The 25,120-nt window shown below is 35.4% G+C and overlaps 1 protein-coding gene across 2 annotated transcripts; it reads right to left on the bottom strand.

Moving 5' to 3' along the window:
* Positions 1 to 640: 640 nt before the first annotated feature.
* On the bottom strand, positions 641 to 24,714 carry sptlc2a (serine palmitoyltransferase, long chain base subunit 2a). Of its 2 annotated transcripts, XR_009266777.1 has the most exons (13): positions 24,330 to 24,714; positions 22,161 to 22,355; positions 20,045 to 20,199; positions 19,611 to 19,759; positions 18,061 to 18,185; positions 17,037 to 17,130; positions 15,821 to 15,926; positions 15,421 to 15,640; positions 13,941 to 14,067; positions 6,219 to 6,354; positions 4,682 to 4,811; positions 2,458 to 3,056; positions 641 to 2,360 (listed from the first exon to the last, which is right to left on the bottom strand). XR_009266777.1 is itself a non-coding variant. In XM_058749834.1 (12 exons), the coding sequence occupies exons 1-12, from the start codon at positions 24,447 to 24,449 to the stop codon at positions 2,937 to 2,939; spliced, it is 1,677 nt and encodes a 558-aa protein (XP_058605817.1). In that variant the 5' UTR covers positions 24,450 to 24,714; the 3' UTR covers positions 641 to 2,936. The 2 variants fall into 2 exon arrangements, 1 of the variants encoding a protein (XP_058605817.1); XM_058749834.1 differs by having other exon boundaries at positions 641 to 3,056.
* Between the last annotated feature and the right edge of the window lie 406 nt (positions 24,715 to 25,120).

The raw sequence follows: 25,120 nt of genomic DNA, 5'->3' as shown, positions 1-25,120 counted from the left end.
TCCTGCAATGTATCATGGTTTTCACATAATAGAAAAAAATGTTTTATGTTTATACCATTCGGAAATATAATAAAGCATAAATTAGTTTTGAATTGTAATAATATTTCACAATATTACTGTTTTTATTATATTTGTGAACAAATAAAATGTAGCCTTAATGAGCATAATTGAATTGCAAAAAAATTTATGTTACCATTTATATATTTATACATTTTATTAAAGACTTAAAACTACTGTAAAAAAAATAAAATTATATATATATATATATATATGTGTGTGTGTGTGTGTGTGTGTTTAATGCATATTTTTTTACTTTTCAAATGTATTACTTTTTTTAAATTAAAATAAAATGTATTAAATACATTTTGAAAATAAATAATATAAAATATATGTATTATTTTGTGAATTGTATAAATTGAAGCTCTGGCAACAATCAGTTCCAAGAAGCTTAATATGTACAGTATGTTTCCTCTAATGTGGTCTTGTGGTCATTCATATGAAGTCCTCCGAGGTATTAACTATCACATTTGTGATCTAGCAGCCACTGGATTACCAATATAATTTAATTGTGAAGCAAGTCGGGACAGTATAGAAATGTGCAAAATGTAAAGTGAGAAAAGAACACAAAAGACCATAATAATACATTTAATCATAGTAATTTAATTTCCTTAGAGGGGTGGAACAACTCCTGAACTGATGAAGCCCACAGTGTACTGTGATTCAAAAGTAGGTCTTAAAAACTGTATGCACTACAGGCAGCAAAATCCAAGTCATATTAGAACACATACAGTGAATGTACTGGTAAAGCTTGTGTTTTATCCGAACAAGAAGTCTTTGCAGTTAGATTAATCTTTCTTAAATGCCAGTTTTTATATCATCAAGAAAAAAAAAATATGATTGTTTCCATCTTTAGCTTTTTGAAACATCTCTTAATCTGTGTATTTTCTGTTCTGGTTGTATAGAAAGGAACACAGGTTTTTAAAAAATGGTTTAAAAGAAATATCCCTGGATTTTGATGTTGTAAAAGACTTGTACTAAATTAAAATACACAGAAGAACTACCCCACAGGACAAAAGCGACAGAAGCCACAAAACAGAACAAAGAATGTACATTTCAGCACCTTTAAAGCATCATAAACCAGCAGATTCAGTGATTGCATCCCACATGCTTTGCTGGGAATATTAAAATGATATAAAAAACACTCATCAGTAGTCTGTGCACTGAGAGCATGCACATCATGCATGTGCATACATGAGGATATCTGGAGCTGCCGTTGATGATTAGAGTACACTTCTCCAAACAATAAAAGATATGAAACATGAAAAATAAATAAATATGTACATTAAAGAAACATATACATAACATAAAGCTTCTTTCCCGAAGGCTGAAAAGTGTTTTAAAGACTTTGGAAATCATAAGACAATGAACTTTAATCAATATTGAGGAAAACTTATATAACTACACAATGAAAACTTTTGCGAGAGAGCTAACTTATTAGTTATTCATGGCATTGCACTCATAAACTAAGTAGTCACAATTAAAATAGTTGCATGCCAAGTAAAATTTAAATTTACTCACCCTCAGGCCATCCATGATGTAGAGGAGTTTGTTTCTTCATCAGAACAGATTTGGAGAAATTTAGCATTACATCACTTGCTCATCAATGTATCCTCTGCAGAGAATGGGTGCCGTCAGAATGAGAGTGCAAACAGCTGCTAAAAACATCACAATAATCCACAAGTAACAAACATGACTCCAGACCATCAATTAATGTCTTGTGCATCAAAAAGCTGCATGTTTGTAATATATTTAAACTTCAAATATGAGTCCTCTATCCATAATATTGCTTTCTCCAATGAAAATTAATTGACATTAATTGATGGACTGGAGTCGTGTGGATTACTTGTGGATTATTGTGATATTTTTATCAGCTGTTTGAACTCTCATTCTGATGGCACCCATTCACCGCAGAGGATCCATTGGTGAGCAAGTGACATCCTAAATTTTGCTAAAGAAACCAACTCATTTACATCTTGGATGGCCTGAAGTCCAGTAAATTTTCACCACATTTTCATTTTTGGGTGAATGATTCTTTTCAAATGTAAAGTTTTTACAAGGTTTTGGAATCAAACCGCACAACTTGCGCTGCAGCTTTGGAGATAATGCATATAATCAGCATCCAAGTTTCCTCAGAGGTGAAAATTCGATAAATATGCTTGTTTCTACCTAGACTTCCCTCAGACATAACCAACATCGCCCTCCGAGATTTGTATCTCGATGAAAAAATAAATATCCTGGTAACATAAGAAAAACGATAGCCAGATTGAAGCAAGACAGCAGAGCTGGCCGCAAGTCAAAATCTGTGGAAACAACAACAAATAGAGAGCCAAGTTTTGAAGGTTTTAGAGTTTGATTTAGGTAACACAGTGAATGTACTGACAATGCAATAAGAAGAACCTGTAATTCCTTTCATAGGTCAGGATCCTCGGAATTATGGGTTCGCTGCCAGTCTGTTCTCACTTACTAGAGAAAAAAAAAATGTCTCAATGGTTTTTGTACACAAAAACGGTTCTGAAGGCTGCAGTGACATATGGCTTTAGCAAGTACACAAGCAGCTCAAAGCCTCCTGTGGCTGGCAGAGGAAAATCAAAGTATTAATTTCCCTAAACGAATGCCACAACGAGTTAAAAACAGACCCCAAACCTCACGTCAAAACAAAACTGAGGTGACAAATGCAGTAGAGGAAACTGGGGAGTGACAAAAAACTTTTTTTTTTTCTAAAAGCATCAGTGTTTTGTTTGTGTTCAGAGCTTCATGTGTTAAAATAAAGATGATATACCTAAGTTTAAAAAAAGTTATATTTATTAAGTGGTTCGCTGCTTCCTTTCAGAGAGCAGAAGATGAGCAGTGCACATTTGGTTCAGATAGGAATTATGTCACTCTTCGTTCTCCTCATATGTGGTCTCGTCAAAGGGCCGGTCCAATGAGGGAATAACTTTGTGCCGCGAATACTTCAGCTGCAGCAGATCGCCTACTTCACTGATCACATCCAGCGCCTGAAAACAATCATCATGCTCCATTACTTTCATGGTTACACATGTAAGTCATAACATGCTAATGCTGAGAAGCAGCTGCCACCTACCATGCAGTGCTTTAAAAGTTTGATATAATATAGTCGTGGCAATGCTAGTTGCATTATTTATACTGCAATTGATTCCATATAGTTTTCTGGTTCAAGTTACCATTAAATGCACCAAATGTCAATTATTAAGGACACTTGATCATTTTCAAAGTCATTTAAGTCTATATGCACTAGGGCGGATTGATATATTCTATATTCACGAGTAACTAAGCAACACTGTAAAAAAATAAAATAAAAAATACGCAATTAGATTTGGTAAGTTCAATGAATTAATTCAAAACTTTGATTCATTTGAACCATCACTCAAAAATGTCTCTCCTTGACATCTTTCACATATTACAATGTTTCAGCCAAAAACGTTGATAAATACAGTTATTTCCATGCATATACATAAAACTATTGAATATTAATATTAAAATGTCATTTACATGTGTTCCTGTCAAAAACAGTGTAAATACTTTAAAACTAGATTTTTACTGTTATTTATTATTCGATTTTACTATTTAAATTAAACATTTCAAATCTACTTGTCGGTTGAATTGATGGTTTCTCTGACTTTAAAAATAAAAAATAAGTAGACAAAGCACAACACATTAAAAGAAAATGGAGAACAAATACATAAATTATACATTTTTTCCCGTCCCTAAAACCTTCAGATTTTTGTTATGTACTTTGTACATTCTTAGTCATTTATCAATGGAGGAAATGCTAGAAAATATGTCAGAAAGAAAGACACTGAATAGAATAGAATAGAATAGAATAGAATAGAATAGAAGATATACACTAAATTTTTTCATGAAACTGTCCAGCCCTAAAACCTTTAAACTTTTGTTATGCACTGTGTACAATCTCAGCTATTCAGCAATGGAAGAAATGCAAGAAAACATGTCAGAAGGACACTGAAAAATGTGTTGACGTGATAACTGGTCACATCAAAGTGCACAGTGTTTTCTTAAGCACGGGGAGGGGGGCTGACGGCCGGTGTGCTTTTCACCATAGTTAAATCAAAGTGTCCTTGGGGAGGCAGATTAAGATGCTCTTTGATCTGCTGCCAGTGCAGACCCCTGTGGCAGGCGCTGCTTATGTAAACCCCTCAACGGCGGCCTCAGTCGAGACCTGCATTAATTTATAGCGCAGGACAGTTTGAGGAGGAGCCTGGAATTCTTTAGACAGTGATTATTTTCAAACATAAAAGTTGTATCAGGTTTGAAGTACTATATTTCAGAAGATTGATGGACAGGGGTTTGAACTTGACATACAGAGACGACAGACGTTTCTGGTCTAATTCCTGTTGAAAGTCTTCCTTCTTGAAATGTAAAGCACATTTCAACCAAACCCACCCTATGGGGCTTTGTACTTCGACTTTAACATCAGTATGTCATGAAGGCTCATAGTTTTTTCCATTAAGTCAACATATTCCATTGTAAACACTAAAATTTATGGCATGAGAAATAAAGCCTAGTAAAAAGGGTACAATGCTGCTTTGAAGTGATCTAAATTATTGGATGTACTGGCTGTGGCGAGAAAACGAGTAGTTACCCTGTCCAGCATTTCCTTGGTGTGGGCCGCAGAGATACAGAAGCGGGCTCTGGACTCTATGATCGGCGTGGCTGGGAAGCCCACCACCACTACTCCAATGTTTCTCTTCAACATCTCCCGACCAAACGCCCTGGAAACACAGACACAACCTCATCAATTTTCAAGAAAACATTTAAGAAGTTCTTTCCAAACTAAGCTTTCCCTTATGCGCTTGTTTTTGTTCTATTATGAGGCACTATTATGAATCTATTATGAGTGTAATCCATTTGGATTTATTTGGACGTTTATAGACCTGAAACCTTGTTAAACAAAAAATTTCAATTCAAGAGTATTACTTCACCTACAAATGGAAATTCAGTCATTATTTATTCACCCTCTTGTCATTTTAAACCAGTATGTAGTAAAAATAAAAAATAAAAAATCTTGAAATCTTTGGTAACTGAAATAGGGGTGAAATAAAATAAGATGTGACTTGGACCACCTTGTGACCAGTCTTAAGTCACATGGGTATATTTGTAGCAATAGCCAACAATACATTGTATGGGTCAAAATAATCGCCCAAAATCACTAGGATATTAAGTAAAGATCAGGTTCCATGAAGATATTTTGTAAATTTCATACCATAAATATATCAAAACTTAATTTTTGATTAGTAATATGCATTGTTAAGGACTTCATTTGGACAACTTTATTTCGATTTTTTTGCACCCTCAGATTCCAGATTTTCAAATAGTTGTATCTCGACCAAATATCGTCCTATCCTAACAAACCATTTATCAATGGAAAGCTTATTTATTCAGCTTTCAGATGATGTATAAATCCCAATTTTAAAAAAATTGACCCTTGACTGGTTTTGTGGTCCAGGATCACAAATATAAATATTACATAAAAAAAAAACTAAACTTTGAAAAAATGAAATGTTGTCCTGGCAACTAACTGAAACCAAGCTTTTGAAACTAAAACCAAGTTATTGAAACAAACTGAAATCAAAATTAATTTGATATATGAGAAATATATATTTTTTAAATTAAAATGACAAATGCACAGAAAATATTCAAACTTACCTAAAATAAAATGTTGTTTTTGCTACAGAAATGTAAATCAGAGACACCATTAATGTCTTAAATGGTCTTATAATTGTGAGTTGCAAGATTAAAAAATGATCTTAAAATTAGTCTAAAAACTGAAAATATAAAAATATAAACCAATTCAAAATATAAATAAAATATAATTATATAATAGTATATAAATAATACTATAATAACACTAGAACACAAAGGAAGAATGCTGTAAAGGATTAATAAAGTGCTAGCAAAATAGTGCATACGACTTTATTCTTTAACTTTGGAAATCTGAGGAACAGACTTAAATTCAAATCATTGACTCAAGTCAAATCATACATTTTATTTGATTTTCAGAGCTGTTTTCTTTTTGTTTTTGTGAATTTCTTTGTGGGATTATTGTATATGGGATTTTTGTGTGAACTGCTTCTGGGAGACTGAAAAGAGAGAGAAAGAAAAAAAAAAAAAAGACTAACCCGATTTTGGCGGGCATGTAGAGCATCATGGGTACCACAGGTGAGTCATTGTTGCCATAGATGATGAATCCCATCTCCCGCAGTCTCCTACGGAAATAGACTGTGTTTTCAGCCAACCGCTGGATACGTGAACGGCCTGAAACCAAGAAACACACCCAAACCATTAAGCTCAAGTTTTCAGAAAAAAAAAAAAAAGTGATTCTGTCATCTGGCACTCCGCATCTTTTTCCACAGCCTTTCATGCGATCAGACAATTAAAATTCACCAAGCCACAAAACTCATTACTTCAGATACTAGGAAAGTCGACCACCTGAGCTATAAACTTTATACCTAAACCTCCACGATCAGTAGATCTAAAAACTGTTCAAGAAGAAATATTTAATACCTGCTGATTTTATACCACATTTTAACTTTCCCCCGTCACATCACCAAGGCACATGCCCTTCGTACACAGAAAAAAGTATCAGATGCACAATTCAGATCCATCAAAGCTTGACGTCTAATGGCAGAAAGATTTTAATCAGCTGGCTAAACAAAACCCTGGTGCTGCAGGTTACAGAAGCCTGCAACAATCCACTGTGTGATTGGTGCGGAAGAAGAATACAGCAATGAGAATAACAATCAGCAAACAATCATGCTTCCAATAATCCTGACAAAGACAGGAAAATTAGTGTCTTGATTTTTCAGCAGCTCCCTCTTTAAGCGGGACGTATGTTCCCTGGGGGAGGATTGCTTAGCGATCCAAGTGAATGGAGCTCTTAAAACACTCAATCCACCGCAGTGTTCTGAGAGCCACGCTAAAGGTCTTACGTTTCTGAAAGCCTCGGTTCTGCTTCGTCAAACATTCCACACGTGCTAAAAGCTTGAACAGAGGAATTTCCTGCTCTGTGACAATGTCTCACCCCGGTGTCATCCAGACGCCAAAAATCTAGCAATTGTCATACTTGCCGTGCCTGCAGGGTGATAAAACTACAAGGTCCTGAAAAGCTGCTGTACTGTTATGACTGGCCTTGGAATATTCTGCTTTTTAGTGGTTTTGCAAAACAAGGGTCATAAAGAAAGAAGGGATCCCAAGGTTGAACAATTCGGCCTGGTCTATATGACGGGGCTATTGAGGTTGCATCTGATGAGCCCTTGTGAAAGGAGACTTGACTGGCTGTGAAACTGGACTCCTTCCTCAATCCCCCTATGTAAATTGGCCACTGACAGATAAAGCAGGTTCCACGAGTCATGACCGGGTCAGCCGCTCCGTGGTAAGGAAATTAAGCCTGGCCAATGTGTAACGTTAAACACACTGGAAGCCCAGTCGTATTAGTGGTGATTCCCATTGGTCCCTTGCCCAACTAAAGTAGCACTATGAACTGTGGAAGCAGTTCTCTAAATGTTCATTTCAAATCTTTTAGTACCACCTGGTTCACCAAAAATGAAAATTCTGTCATCATTTAGTCACCCTCATGTCATTTCAATCCTGCATGACTTACTTTCTTCAGTGGGACACCAAAGATGACATTTTGAAGAATGTTTCAACTGTTTTTGTCCATACAATGCAAGTCATTGGGATCCAAAAATACACTGGACAACACTGACCATCATTGTATGGGCAGGAAAACACAGATTCATATCACTGATTCATATCAATTCACTGATTTGATTCATATCAACATTAATGTATTTTGGATAAATCATGAAGCTGTGAGAGTGACATTAAAACCATTTAAAATATTGTAATCCAAGTTAAACACTAATGTCCAATAAATCAAAAAATACAGTACTGTTCAAAAGTGGGGTCAGTAAGATTTGAACTTTTTAATATAGGAAGGATACATTTAACTCTTAAAAAAAAAATCATAACATAATTTGTATAATGTTACAAAAGGTTTCTGCCATTTTTTTTGTTTGTTTTTTTACTTTAAGACTTTTTATGAAATCAAAGAATCCTGTAAAAATATGTTGCAGTTTTCACAAAAATATTAAGCATAATTATATAAAATGTTTCACCAAAGCAGCATGTTAGAATGATTTCTGAAGAATCATGTGACACTGAAAACTGGAGTAATGATGCTGAAAATTCAGATTTGCATCACGGGAATAAATTACATTTTAAAATATTAAAATACAAGCAGTTTAATTGTAGTAATATTTAAATAATGACTGTGTTTTACTGTATTTCAATCAAATAAATGCAGTCTTGGTGAGCATGAGATACTTCTTTCAAAAACATTTTTTTATCTGACTCCAAACTTTTGAACTGCAGTATTTATACATTTTGAGCGACTTATTCAATGCTAAACCTTATTTTTTCTGTTTAGAAGCTCTTAAAATTCTTAATCTAGTTTGATGCCCAAATTGAGCATAAAGATATTCTAAAAATGCAATTAGATATTCAAAATGAAACATGTAGAATAACAGAACAGAACGCATTCCAGCAGCAACAAGAAGCTGAATTGCTCAGGAAGACGAGGAGTTAAATCGAGGCAATTTTGTTTGACAACCCTAACAGTTAAGGAACCTGTAGAGGTTCTAATGAATAGCTACAGAGAATTGACCAACTACGCAAACAGCTCAGGTGAACAACTCTATGAAAATGAGCATCTGAAAGCAATAGCCATTAACGGAAGTTCAAGCTGCCCAACATTGGGCCATTGAGATAGCAAGCCAGGGCCGTAGGGCCTTGGGGGAGGGCGAGTGCACCGAGGTGGAGCATGAGTCTCCAAAGTAAATCTTTCTGGGGTACCTTTTCAACAGCTAGTTTCACAACGCACACCCCCGCTAACTTCTTCCAGACCCAAAGCTGGAGGATCTGGAGCGAGAGAGGCAGCGAAAGGGACCAAAAGAGCTTCCAGATGTGGGGACTGTTTCCCTTTTTTGAAACGCCAGTTCCTCCTCACTTCCTTTTCATCAAGGGAGGAGATAAGTAAAAGCACCAGGAGTTGAGGGCGACTGACGTGCCGAAAGCCTCCTCGCCCCTTACGAGGACCTCTCTGGAGAAGGGCAACAGGAAGCAAAGCAGCTCCTTCCAGGCTCAAATCTGTGGCCTCAATCATTCATGGGCTGCAATGGCGCTCACTAGCTAGCAGCTGTCCTGATGCTGAAGTCCAAGTCAGCGGAAAGTGAACGGGGGATTTTACACCCGTTTATGGGTTGATTCATTTCACAGTCATCCACATTCACTCTTCTGATCAGTAACATCACTTTTCCTGTGAATTCAAGAGACGTTTTACATTTACACTAGCATTTCAATTTGGGATCAGTTTTTTTAAAGAAACTAAAACTTGTATTTAGCAAGGACACATTAAACTAATCAAAAGTAATAGACATTTATGTATAAGTTACAAAAGATTTATATTTCAAATAAATGCTGTTCTTTTGAACTTTCTATTCATCAAATAATTCTGAATTTCTGTTTCCATAAAAACTGTTTTCAACACTGATAACTATAAGAAATGTTTCTTGAGCACCAAATCAGCATATCAGAATGATTTCTGAAGGATCATGTGACACTGAAGCCTAGAGTAATCGCTGCTGAAAATTCAGCTTTGCATTCACAGGAATAGATTTAAATTTACATTAAAATAGATAACAGTATATTGCACGATTACTGTTTTTACTGTACTTTTGATCAAATAAATGCAGGCTTGGTGAGTTTAAGAAACTTCTTTCATAAACATTAAAAAAAGAAGTCTTACAGACACCAAACTTTTAAACGCTAAAAATATCATTACTTGCTTTACATGCTGGATTTCAATTACATGTTGTTCATTTAAAGCTAAATTTAAAGTCCAACAACAAATAGCAAACATTATTGTGCTGTGAGGGAAAGATTTAAAAGGTCCTATATCTCGTAATTTTCACAACTCTTTCACAACTTTCAAAACTGTTTTATGGAGTTATCTACTGAAAAACTGATTGTATAATGTCTACACTCTCAGAAATAAAGGTACAAAAGCTGTTACTGGGGTGGTACCTTTTCAAAAGGTACTCTTTGGTACCTATTAGGTTCAAATATGTGCACTTTAAATACTAATATGTACCTTTAAGCTACCAAAATGGACCCTTTAGGTACAAACATGTACCTTTTGAAAAGGTACCGCCCCAGTGACAGCTTCTGTACCTTTATTTCTGAGAGTGTATAAGCCAATAATGAAACCCATTGTTGACTTTCAGTAACAATTAGATGTTGCAGCTCTAGTCATTGATTGATGGATGCTAGTTAGGGTAGGTCAGTTGGTTTAAATACTTGCACAACAATGGAAGTGTCAAAGAAACAGAAGCACATTACCACATCTGGAATAACAATCCATTACCCTGCTTTAAGAGGGGTGTGGGTAAACACATTCTTAGACCTAAAACATGTGTATCTGCCCTCTCTCACAGAGCAAGTCAACACCTCAAGACAAAGAGGAATGTCCAGTGTTTGTCAAGTCCGCCTGTGTGTACAGAGAAGTAAACAGACTTAACAATGAGATCAGGTATGCTCATCACCACACACCACAGAAAGATAAAAATGCCAACTTGTGTAACTCCTGTGATTTACGAGGCCAAATCTTTTGAATTCTCAAATTTTTTGCTCATTCTCCCCTGAGAATGAGCAAGGCCAGGAATATTTCTTATCTGCTTGTTTGCGTGGGGACGCCAGGAGTTTTGGATGGTTTGAAAGCCAGATCTGATCAAAAGAAAACTTTATTTCCCTTCAGGCCAAGGACACGTCGGACTGTGAAACCACTAGACTGTGAAAGCATCCGCATCTGTATTCAGAAACAATAAATGAATTGAAAATGTAGGCCAGTCCAGGACAAACCTCATTGAACTGAAAAAAAAAAAAAAAAAATGGCTTGAGTTTTTAATTTGCTTGTTTTTCCAGTAAAAATGTCTAAAAATCCTTAAAACAAGATCATATTTTATGCACTGTTGCTTCAAGTCATTTTAAGAGCTGTTTTAATAGACTGTATTTTGAATATAAGTGTTTTTGTCTTACTGCACAGACAGACCTTTTCACTTGTTTTTAACTCGTTTATACTTTTAAAAGTTAAATCTGCCAGTGCAATTAAATAGAATACAATTGTATTAAATATTAAAGATACACTCTCTAAAAACAAGTCTTAATATTGTACACAGTGTTGCTTCTCAGCTAAACTGATCTTGTTTTAAGGATTCTAAGATATTTTAACTGGAAAATATGGAATAACTAGAAAATATTTTTTTTGCAGTGTGCATCAAGGAGAAATGCAAACAAACCACTCGATGAAATGAAAACTATATAATGAAATAACTTCTACATAATAGTCATCCTGATGATGAAATCGGCTTCACTGACTAAAATTACCCAAGTACAGTGAACATCCAAGTATGACATCCAAAGCAAACTTGGCGCCTGAAAGCAGGTGTCAGATTGCCTTCAAGAACTATTGAAACTATTTAATATTGCATAAGCCTAGAAAAACTGGGACTGAAATCTTTGTTTTGCCACAACAGAAATGAAAATGACACTTTATGAAAGAATATAAATTGTAAACCTGGCAGTAAATGAGTGCTGGAGGCAATCTGTTCACACTGAAGTCACTTGTCAGATCAATACAGTGCTGCAGGCTTCAAATCAAACATGTGGGCAAAACAGAGTTGGATGCATAATCTGAGAATGAAAGGACCAAAGAAAGCAGGGACGAAAGAGTTTAAGTTCCCATGAGGATACACAGGATGTCTCCCAGTTGACCTTTGCTTGATTAGTTTGCTTTGCGCATCAACCCCCAACAAACACTCTGATTGTTCAGGTCCACCTTTGTTCTCACTCTTAGATGCTCCAATATCAGTTAATCTACATAAATGTCATCAGTTAATCAGTAACCTGTTATTACTGCATGCATCTAAAAACTCCAGATGCACTCAAATACCTTTGCACAGCAATTCTTTGTAGTTCTGGATAAATACTGAATTTGTGTGCATGTGAAAAATGTTATATGAATGATTGGTTCTTGATTCAAAATTAGTCAAATGCACTAATTTAAAATAACAAATGTATATTAATATTTTATTTATATGTTCTTATTTTAATTTAGAATTTTTAATGATTGTAACTTTTCAGTAATTATTTTCTAGTCTGTTCTCGATTGGTTGGGGAGAGACTAAAATACTGAAAAAAAATTATATATATATATATATATATATATATATATATATATAATTAATATTATTTGTTCTTGAAAATAAAAATAATTATTAAAAAAAAGCACCTTATTAATCCCAAACAAGAGCTGGATCATCTCATAGGTCAAGAGTTTTTTTTTTTTTTGCATCAATGTGAGATGCTGGTGAAAGTCAGGAAGTCCATTAGCAGGTGAAGGAGAAGAGAAAAGTCTCTGGGAGACAGCAAGATGTTCTCAGGAGACATCTTTAAGGATGATGGAAACAATAAGTCTTTGTAAGGAGATGAAAATAGCCCTTAGCCAAGCAAAGTAATACTCATATTAGTCATATTGAGCACTTCACCTGGACCCGGCGGACCGGTAGAGCCTGTTTGTTGTAGCTGCCAGCGTTGATTGAGTGGCAGGGGGAAAACAGGCAGTTTGGTGGGTCTAACCAAAAGGCCAGATCACACTAGTTACATGGGTAATTGTTAACACATTTCTGAGGTTTAAACTCTTGAGCTAAATATTTTACCTGGACGGAGTCTGTGTACAGCTGTTGAACTAATCAGTCTCATTTCATGAGCGCTGGGAAATTGTATGAAGAAAAATCTCACATCGACAGATCTTTTTTTTTTTTTTTCTCGTCTCACTTCAAAGTGATCCTTGAGAAACACTTATTTCAATTTCTGGGCCAAGTTTATCCAGAGCGCACAGAGCAAACAAACATAAAGATTGTATTTTCACAGTGAAATAAAACAGCCAATAAAGCAAAGACAAGAACAATGGAGTTGACAAAGTAAAGGGACGCTTTTCAGTGAATGATGTGCAGATGACAACAGGAAATTACATATGGAGGAAGACGTGACTGTTTACTGTACGACTGATTGCCAGATGAAAAACAAAAACACACATTGGTTGATTTTTCCTAACACCTTCATCTCGTGACTTCATGACAGCATTCTTCTTCGAAATGTTTGGCATCTTGATCTATATCTATGCCACCTGTATTATCTGCTGCAAAATGCAAGTTCTAGAATGGCACTTTGGTAAAAAAGAAAAAAATAACATCTGGCAGGTAAATAAGTGTACACATGTAATGTAAAGCAGCTTCAAAATGCTGAAGACCATTCATAGTACATCCTTGCAAGCGGATTATTTATTTTTGGGTCAATCCTGCCACCTTGTGGTGCACTCAACAACACACAGTTGACTATTTACTTGCCTAAAAAAATTGAAACTTAATTTCTGTCTTTGTTTACTTGCTCTCATGTCATTCCAAACACATGTGATAGTATAATTTATCTCTTCATCACACAAAGCTATTGTATGGCTTCATGAGACATGTACACAAGCCATGTGAAAAACTTTTATGGTGTTTTATTTTCCTTTTCAAAGCTTAAAGCTTCGGTTCACACTCATTAGGAAAAAACAGACACTATGTTATTTAATATTTCTTCTTTTGAGTTCTATGGATGAAATAAAATAACATGGTTTTGGAACAACATGAGGGCAAGTAAATGATAATATTTTTGGGCATCTCAGATTCTGTAAATATAAAAAATACAAAGAGAAATAAAGTAGGTAAAAAAGTAAAACTCACCTATTGTTGTTCCATCCTTCCCCATAATGCACTTCATAGAAGTGATGATTTGCTCCACGACAGGAAGCGACATAGAGGTGGCGTAAATTGCACTGTGAGAGTGAGTTCGCAGGTAGTCTATCAAATCCTAAAGCATAAAAATGTTTCATAATGACAAAATGCTAAATGTTTTGTCGGCTTTGTAGATCAGTTAAACAACTGAGTTTTACAAATGACTGTAAGGAAATTATACAATGTCGTTCAAAACGTAGTATTTTATTTAATATATATGTGTATTATATATACATATATATTAGTGTTGTCAAACGATTAATCGTGATTAATCGCATCCAAAAATAAAGGTTTTTGTTTGCATAATATATGTGTCTTCTGTGTATATTTATTATGTATATATACACTGCCGCTCAAAAGTTTGGGATCAGTAAGATGTTTTATGTTTTTTAAAGAAGTTTCTTCTGCTCATCAAGGCTGTATCTATTTGATAAAAAATACAGAAAAAAAAGTTTTCTATTTTAATATACTTCAAAGCTGAATTTTATATATAAATAAAAGCTGAATTTTCAGCATCATTATTCCAGTCTTCAGTGTCAAAATGATCCTTCAGAAATCGTTCTAATTATGCTGATTTATAATCAATGTTGGAAACCATTGTGCTGCTTCATATTTTTTTGGGGATCTGTGATATTTTGTTTTAGGATTCTTTGATTACTAAAAAGTTAAAAAGAACAGCATTCATTTAAAAAAGAAATTTTGTGTTACAATATACAATGCTATTTAAAAGTTTGGGGTCGGTAATTATTTTCTTTGCTTTTTAAGAAATTAATACTTTTATTCAGGAGGGATGTGTTAAATGAATAAATGTCATAGTAAAGACTTATATTGGTTAGAAAAGATTTCTATTTTGAACAAATACTGTTCTTTTTAACTGTATTCATCAAAGAAAAAAGTATTACAGGTTCCAATAAACAATATGAAGCAGCCTCATCAGTTTCAACACTCATAATAAGTCAGCATATTAGAATGATTTCTGAGGGATCATGTGACACTGAAGACTGGAGTAATGATGAGCAGAAGAGACTCCCTTAATAAATATAAAAAATCTTACTGATCCCAAACTTTTGAGCAGCAGTATGTATCTTCAGCAAGGATGCATTAAATTGATCAAAAGTGACAGTAAAGACTTGTACGTTATTTAAAAACAAATAATGTTACAAATTAAATCACATTATAATAATATCATAATATATAGCTATTTAGTGTATTTTTAGTCATTTTTAATAAATGCAGTCTTGGTGATCATAACAGATTTCTTTAAAAAAAAACTCTTGAATAGTAACTGTATATTTGCTAAATCTTTTTTTTTTTTTTTTACTTTTCACAACCTTTGTATTAAATAGAAACATAAAGAGAGTATATAACAAATTATTGTTTGGACTTCTGCTATTTGTAAAATTTATAAATTGGCACTTGAACTTTATACCTTCCTCCCTCCTATGTATCCACCAGCAGCACCGAAGCTCTTTGTGAAGGTGCCCATCATGACGTCTACATCTTTGGGGTCCAATCCAAAATACTCCACCACCCCTCCACCATTGGGTCCTAATGCCCCGATACTATGAGCCTCATCCAGATAAAGATAGGCCTTGTACTTCTTTTTCAGGGCTATAACTTCTGGCAGCCGTATAATGGAGCCCTCCATACTGAGTAAATAACAGGTTATAGTACATTAAACTTTGAAATGTGTGACAATTAATTTGATCATTAAACTGTCAAGACTGTAAATGTGATAACATGATCCACACTTGAGAAAGCCACAGCAGTACAGAATGCACATTTGCAATAATGAAATAAATTTGACGTAAACAAGAGAGTTTAATCACCTGTAGATGCCCTCCACAAGAATGAGGATTTTCTTCCAGGGCCGATGAGTTCTAGGCTGACCATGAACGATAGCGTCTCTCAGCAACTTCTCCAGGCTCTGCATATCTGCATTTAAGCAAATAAAATGTTTAACCCAGAGTAAAATAACTACATTTGACCCAAAGACTTTTAAAATTTGTTTAAGACTTTATTCATTAAAAAGTACAGATTACCCTGCTGAAAAAAACAATAGAACCCTGCCCAAAACACAACAGAAAATGTAATGGTTTTAATGGTTATAATGGGAATTGTATTGGTTTTAATGGAAACTATAATGGTGTCTACTGGTATGTGATGGATTCTATTGGTGGGATGTTAAATCCTGTTGGAAAAATGCCCAAAACACACTACAAAAAGTAAGTTTGTAATGGTTTTACTGGAAAAAGCTAATGGTTTATAATGGTATTTTAATGGAAACCATTGGAATTTCTCTTATGGTTTCTATTGGGCTTCTATTGTTTTTTTTTTAGCAGGGTAGATGGCATATTGGTGACGTAAGCTACTGATAAAGTGTTTTTTGTTCATCAGCCATATGAAAACTATGTGGTATTCCGGGGTCATAGTGTAGTAAAACATTACCTGTGTCCTTGGTCATAATTTAAGAAACTACAGCACATAAATTTAATACAAAGCGTCAGTGCAAGAACTGCTTCAAGCACTTCAGTAATAAGCAATCAGAGTGCTGCTGAAGTTTCCCCAAGCCTCTACAATCGAACTCAAGGGTTTCAAGGACCATTACCTATTCACCTCAAGTTACTTTATCAATTTAGAAGGTCATTTATTAATCACTGACAGTCATCTGTCCAAATTGCCAATTTAAATGATTCATTTAGAATAACACAGCTGAAATGCGATGGAGAGCTGACCTTTCCAGTGATAAAATTTGTATTCATGGTGTTTGACTGGACATTAACCAAAATGGCATTCAGAAACAAGTCCAAAAACAATCCAGAATACAAATAGGTAAACTTCAGGACCTCAACTTTAAGATTTTAACGTGGGTCAAGGTCTGTCAATCTTTCACTTAAGCAGTTGCAGTGTCATGCTTTGTGTGCATTGGAGCTGTACCAAATTTTCAGTCTTCACCTTCACCTGTTAACAGCTGTGAACAAGGACTGAGGGTGTTCAGATATGGTGATGATAAGATAAGATATGTGCTTGTCAGTGTAAACTCACTATTGTGCTTAAAGACCCGGATGGTGGAGCCGGACAGCCTGGCTCCTAGTACCAGAGAGGCATGGTTCAACTCGTCACTGAGAATCAGACATCCCTGCAAACAGAACAAACTGTGTCAGGTCACTGTAAGAAAATGCATTTATTTAATCAAAAATAATTGTTAAAAATATCATTTATTCCTAAAGCAGCCGTTATTCCATTCTTCATTTTGACAGATATTTCAGAAATGATTCTAATATGATAACATTTCTTATTATTATCACAGTTGAAAACAGTTCTGATGCTTAATATTTTTGTGGAAACCATAATATTTTTTATATTTATGATTTTTTGATGAACAAAAAAAGGCCAAAAGAACAGGATCTATTTAAAATTGAATAAAAGTACTTCCTTACTAACTTATTTGAATAGTAAAATATATAAATAATATTACATTTTTTAATTAACTTTTAAAATGATGTTTTTTTTAAAGGTGAGTGAAAGCTGTTTTGCTGCTTCTTTTGTCTCGGTTTTTTTTTATGCTTGACTTTCGCAATAATACGCATCCTTTGAAATCAAGTTTCGATCACGTAAATCTAGAACGTCAGGCATTTTTGTGCTAAATCACTAAACCTCTCTTTGCCTGCAACAGGAAGTGAGGTTGGGAAATCTCTGTTGTGCACTTGCAGCTAAGCTCAAGTTTCCTGTGGCGATTTAGTTATGCCTTATCAAGTGCATTCCAATGTGTGAGCTACACAAACTGTTTGAGTTGGAACCGGTGGTCTATCTGTGCCATTACAGTAATCTCCTCCCTCTGCACTGGTGATAAAATATGACATATCCACCCAGCATTTGTTTGCTTAAACCAACAAAGGAAAACATTCACACACCAGAAACCTATGCATCAATTAAACAAGAACTGACAGGTCAAGGCGGGATCCGCCTGTGCTGACACTCCTATGAATTTTAGGAGTTGCCAGGGAGGTTCATCACAGCATGACATAGGGACAGAGGAGCTGGCAAAGCAGAAGAGAAACCTTCAAACCTTGCCAGCTAACGCAGGAATGTTCATGGAGTTGGTTGCAAACCCCATGCCGAAAGCCATAGCCGACTCCACTCCCAAGAATGACGCCACCAGTTTCTCCAACTCTTCATGCCTGTCGAGGTTGCCTAAGCAAATCACACAAATAAATCAGCTAATGCAAGTAAACACTCACAGTAGCTAGAGAAGCGACACCTGTGTTTATTTCGAAAGTCAAGTCATCCTAGAAAGCTCCCACATAAGCCCATAAAATAACTAGATTCAAAGACAGCATGAAATGAACAATTCAGTCTGTTTTCTAAACGCATATTATCGATCATTTGGTGAACAATTCATTCATGTTATCCGTTTCACTTTTAAAACAAATCTTAATCAAAATGTCATAACTGAACCATTCAGTGAAAACGACAGACTTCTTTCATTTCTTTCATCCATCTTCTCCATTTGTTTAGTCCACTTAAAACCTTCCCCTTTCTTACAATCAACAGGAAGCTAGTATTCAACTGATCTGCCTGTATCTAATCAACAACCAATAAACAAAACCAAGCCTCCCGCACAGTGTTGCCAAGTCCACAGTTTTCTTGTGGAATCTGTTTACTTTAACACTGTTGCCGTGGCTTGTTTTTCATGTCCGCGGGTTAAAGTGACCCCAAGAACGTGATATTTATTCCCTGGAATGCAAATTTTACCAGGAGAACCCCGCCAAAAAACTTGTATTTTACCCCCCGGAACGCAATTTTTACCGTGGGACCACCCAGAAACGCGATTGGACTAGTTTTGAATAGCAATTGGGCTAGTTTTGTTGTGAAAACCTGGCAACCCTGCTCCCGCCCTAAATTTTTCTTATTTTTCGATAATCTGTTGATAATACTTGGATGTAGGACTCTCAATACAGAAAAAGGGTGTGTCACAATTCAGTTTCATTGCAAAACGTTTTACATTAACCAACACAAAATATGCTGCCAATGTTGGAGACAATCTGACAGCCTTCTCTAATATTATCTGACATCTAGAATGTTTAAGCCAAAGTTCTTTAATTAGCATGCTTAGCTTTAGCTGCTACACAGTTTATCTGGTAAAATTCTCTCAGAAAAATTGAAAACGTATAAATTCATTCCCCAACTCTGCTGCTAAAGCCATATACACTCAGACGGATGTCTTAGACACATCTAAACTATGTTTTGCGACATTTTTTGAGCGCTTCTCCACAGGATTCCTCAAATCAAAGTTAAGTAAACAGTAAACTAGCCTTATAATACAGGACATTCACAAAGGAGGAGTTTTTGCACTCCACTGCACTGTTTTTCCATTGTTTTCTATATCAACATATCAACACATCAACATAGACGGACATGTCTGACCACTGCAACTGTGTCTTGCAGGTTTTTGCAGCATTTCACGCATGGCACAGCACTGTAAAAATTCAACTTCTAAAAAACGTGACTCTAGATCTAGTGTTTAGTTTTACATTCCACTATCCTGTGTATCACAATTTTAAACACATTTACGTCCAAATATTTCCCAAAAAGCAACAGTAACTAATAAGCGCTCACCCATTTCCTGTCTAGTGCTGGCCACGCCCACCCCAAATTTCACCGTCACCTCTCCAGCAGCTGTGGCACAGGCGCCTGTGTTCTCTGCAAAGCCCAGATAATTATACGAGCCAAGGTTTATCACATCCTTCACCACTCGCCCAGTGTACCTGAAAGAGCACAATACACTTGCGTAAGATTTCTTTTGAGCCAAAACTAATCCTTGACGACCCTAGACTGGATTGTAAGTCTCATGCAGCCACACTCACCTCATATTTCAGGTTATAATCAAGTCCTTTCACTAGCAGCCTTACATTTGAAAGCTTATTTTACATTGTCTTGAAAGTGACCTTGATATTATGATCATTAGATTAATGCAGCTCTCATCTTGGGAGGTAAAACAGTCAAAGACGTGGTGTTTTTTTCCCTGTTCAGGTCCAAGTCGGCGTACTTACTCAAAGGTCCAGTTGTAATCATTGGAACTGCGCTCAACAAGGTCAAACGTGGCCCCAGGAACACTGCAAATGGGCCTGTTCCAGCTGTCCCGAATCCTCATGTATAAGTTCCTTGTGTAGAAATTTTCAAAGTCTTGATAAAGTGGAACAAAGTCCTGGACAAAAAAAGAAAGAAAGAAAAAAGAACAGATTCACATACTTGATTTTTTTTAAATTTGGGTGACCAAGTTGACTTGGATCCAATATTTTCGGAAGAATAACACCCATTAAAGGCGTGTAGAAAAACAAAGCACAACCTTTCAGTGCCCTAAAGTACTTTACAGTAACGGTAAACTGCACAATATCCTTCCTCTGACAAAATAACCTCTTCCTCTCAAACTTACACCAATAAATTATCATAATGCTTTACACAGCTTTATGGAAATTACACCATTTTTTCAGGCATATAAGTTCTCATAATTTAAAAACTGCTTTAATAATTTCTAGTTTTTGTAATTTAATCTTTAAAAACGTTCCTTATTACATGAAACTGCCAGGAAATTTTACAATAAACCACTTTGTTTATAATAAAAAGTTTCCTTTTTACATTGAAGTGCCCCTATTGTGGATTTTTGAAAATTACCTTTCATGCAGTGTGTAACACAGCTCTAAGTGAACGAAAACATCCTACAAAGTTTCAAATCTGAAAGTGCACCGTGTATAAAGTTATTGTCTCTCAAGAGAAAGAGTCGACTCTGAATCATTGAAACAAGTCGTTTTTAGAACGAATCTTAAGTCGTTTCATGTTGACGTCAACATGAAACATTAGCATATTGCTGGCCCACTTGTTGCCACTAGGTGCCAAATAGCTGTTTCCCCAGTAACGGCTGTACACAAAGCAGCACCGCACTCTGCTTTGAATGAAATCGAGCAATCGGACCAATCACCGCGGATTAGCGTCACGCAAAGGAGGGGTTTGGAAAAATGAATCACTGAGCGAATCGTTTGGGAGTCGTTGAGCAAACAAGGTAAAAATAAATGCATATTATAAGAAAATGAAAGTGTTTTTTGACCTTGCATGCATGTGAACCTGTTGTTGGGGATTCCCAAAACCAAAATATGAACCTTTTAATAACCCATAATAGGGGCACTTTAAAGGAACACTCCACTTTTTTTGGAAATAGGCTCATACTCCAACTCCCCCAGAGTTAATAAGTTGAGTTTTACCGGTTTGGAATCCATTCAGCCGATCTTCGGGTCTGGCGATAGCGCTTTTAGCATAGCTTAGCATAGATCATTGAATCTGATTAGACCAGTAGCATCGCGTTCAAAAATGACCAAAGAGTTTCGATATTTGTCCTATTTAAAACTTGACTCTTCTGTAATTATATCGTGTACTAAGACCGGCAGAAAATGAAAAGTTGCGATTTTCTAGGCCGATTTGGCTAGGAACTATACTCTCATTCCGGCGTAATAATCAAGGAACTTTGCTGCCATACCATGGCGCAGTGATATTACGTAGCGCTTGAAAGTAGTCCCCAGCTATATTATAACTAGGTACCTAGCTGGGGACTACTTTCAGGCACTGCGTAATATCACTGCACCTGCTGCGGCCATGGTACGGCAGCAAAGTTGATTATTACGCCGGAATGAGAGTATAGTTCTTAATCATATCAGCCTAGAAAATCGCAACTTTTCATTTTCCGCCGTTCTTAGTACACGATATAACTACAGAAGAGTCAAGTTCTATTGCCAGATCCAGAGATCAGCTGAATGGATTCAAAAACGGTAAAACTCAACTTATTAACTCTGGGGGAGTTGGAGAATGAGCCTATTTCCAAAAAAAGTGGAGTGTTCCTTTAAAATTAGTCCACTAAGTACTGTTCAAATGTTTGAGGTCAGTACATTTATGTTTTTGAAAAAAGTCTCTTATGCTAACCATTTATTGAATCAAATTTCACTAAAAGCAGTAATATTGTAAAATATTACTACAATATTTTTTTTCTATTTTAATATATTTTAAAATGTATTACTTTCCTGCTGAATAAAAGTACCAATTTCCCAAAAAATAAATAACTTTTGAACTGTAGTGTATATATTTGCTTTTTTCCCACTATGCACACATGACAATGTTTACCTTCTGCTCCTCCCTTTCTCTGGCTATGTGGCATTTTTCTATTTTCCACTCCCTCATGAAATCCCGCAGATATCCAAAGATCGTGAGGATGCCGTAGCCCATGTACGTGAGCACAGCAACCAGCATGGGAGTTTCCTCAAAGGACTCGATGAACGGCCTGCTGTAAAGTTCTCCATTGCATGCAGCATGGTAAACCTGTAAAGCAATACCCATTAAAACACTGTAGTCATGGTACCATCACATTGTGGTTACTGATTACAAGATGTGTAAAATTCAAACATTTGCAGAAACAACAGATTCCTTTTGGTGACGTTAATAGTTTGGTTCAGAAACAGTGGCAAGCTTTATTCATGGACACTCTGCAAGAGTCAGATTAACTTGAACAGTTTGAAAGTTTGGCCTCTCATTGTCAAAAACTCTGTTACTCATGGTGACCAAAGGATCACTCACAAGTTTCGGACCAAACAGATGAAGCAGTTCATTCAAAACCCTGTGATTTGCAGGCACATGTGACTAGTCATGCTCCACTAACAAATACCACGGAGTCTAGCAACACTACTGACATCCTTACAGCACAACTTTGCATTCAGTTGCAAGGCTGAAAGCACCTTCCAGGAAAAATCTTTTGAAAAATGCATGCCAGCAGATTTGTAAAACTTAGATGTGTTTGATATACCATTGAAAGCTGTTGCTGAACATTACAATGGATTGTCAATCAGAAGAATTCGAAAGAGCTGATATGGCTCTACAATACAGTTTAGTTGGATAAACAAAGAAGCTGTGACAATAAAAAAAAAAACAACAGAATATCTTGGAATAGATGAAGTAGACCGATTTCCCACTCAAAACACGTACAGTACAGGAGGCACATGACAGAAATTCCTAGAGCTTTAACTTGAATCATGAGTTGCTTACAATCACCCACACAAGAAAATGGTATGAGATCAAGATCTTGACTTGACTTCCTCAGTGCATTTGCCTGTTTAGATATACGATCCATTGATAGATTTATTATATATAAACGTAAATGAAATAAAATATAGATGTTAATATTAATAATGTTTAAATATTACTCAAAATTAAATACAGATTAAAATTTTAATTATAATGTGTTACTAAAACCCATGGTATATTTATTATAAAGAATAATCTAATACAGGCTAAAAGCAGAATTTTATTACCTATATAAGGCTTTTTTGATCAAACTATAGATCTATTTTCTATAACTTTTAATCAAATATTCTAATATACCTTTAATATACATGAACTACATACAGATTATAAATTATAATGTACACTAATCAACATTTGATCAAAACCTTTCATCAAAGTTGTCCTAAAACCTAAAATCAAAATGCATTCTTGTCTTAGGACAACTTTCTGTATATTACTAAAAATACTAGTGTTTTTATACAAAACAATACATATAATCTTAGAATCTAACTATATAGATATATTTTCTATAACCTATATACTAATACGTACCTCCATATATATTAGTATAACTATTAATAGAAATTGAAATATTCATATAAACTATACACAGACTATAATTATAAAGTATAATTTAATTATAATTAAATATAATTCGATATTAGGGAGTATAACTATATTATAGAGAACAGGGCTAGTTGTCACACTACTTGTCCAGTGAATTTTTATCCAATTTTTCAAAGTTGGTTTTGTATTTAAAAGTCCTTGAAGTTAAAAAAAAAAAAAAAAAAAGTTGTTAAATGTTAAGACACTAATATATTGACTTACCAGTTTCAATGCATTTGACTTACATTAATGCAAATGCAGCATGAGGTTGCACATTAACTTTATGGTTCAACAAACACAGTTTATCCAGACGAGTTTTCATTCACGGAAATATCCCATTAACCACATCATCATATTTATGATGCTGCGATGGCCAGGGCTCATAAAACGATATTATCAGGAGAAAGTCTACATCTCATCTGGCTGTCAAACTTTACTTTTGCACATGTGACCATGCCATAAACAGCGAAACTGCATACCATGCACTAACGGAGCACAATCCTGGCACACACAGTATTGAGAACAGTGTTGCCATACATCATCATTTTCATCGTACAACATATTGCACAAGCAGATATGAAATATTAGCAATGCAGGATTCAAAGATCTCAATGCATGATGTGGCCTCACCTTCTCCTGCTTTTGATACTGATGATGGTGATGATGGTTCTTCACCATGCCATTTTTTCCTGGTTTCACACCATTCGCTGCATGACAATCCTCATTTTTATTCCCCGCGCTCTCAGTCATACTTATCTAAGACTAAACACATACAATCAAATTCATGAAGACGGAAAGATGGAAATGAGCCGGTGATCAGGGCGACGCGCGTCACCGCTACCCCGAAACACAGGGAGAAACCTGAAATTCCAGCCTCCGCATACCGGAAATCAACGCCCCGTTAGTCGAGCCAACCAATCAGAGCGCAGAGTTTAGATATTGGGCGTGGTTTGTGGAGCAAAGGGCGTGGTCCTCCGCTCGCTCCTGCTGATGGGAGGAATGAACTCTAGTAACCTTTGTGTGTTTCACCTGTCTGGCACTGCATAACTCGAATATCTGTCTGATGCTCGCAGCTGCAAATGATATCAGATCAATTATAAAATGTGAACAAGATAATATCTTTGTGCTCGGTTTTAAATTCAGGCAAACAAAAGCAGGATGAAGCAACGTGACAAGATTAACTCATCCACGATTGCATTCATGTATTTCCTCTTTTCACATACACTTTTACAAATATTACTATCAAGCTACTTCCCCATGCAAAAGTTTTTGTTTTTCTATACTGTGTATTTTATAGTATAGATTTATATAAATGTAAGTATTATCATTTTAATACCAATTATAATTATAAATTACACTGTACATTAATAAAAGCTTAAATTAATCTAATATAAAATAATATTAAAAAATTTAAATAAAAA

This window comes from Onychostoma macrolepis, chromosome 17 (assembly GCF_012432095.1).
Source record: "Onychostoma macrolepis isolate SWU-2019 chromosome 17, ASM1243209v1, whole genome shotgun sequence".
In the NCBI taxonomy this organism is placed as follows: Eukaryota; Metazoa; Chordata; class Actinopteri; order Cypriniformes; family Cyprinidae; genus Onychostoma; species Onychostoma macrolepis.
This window is presented reverse-complemented; position numbering and strand designations above follow the sequence as displayed.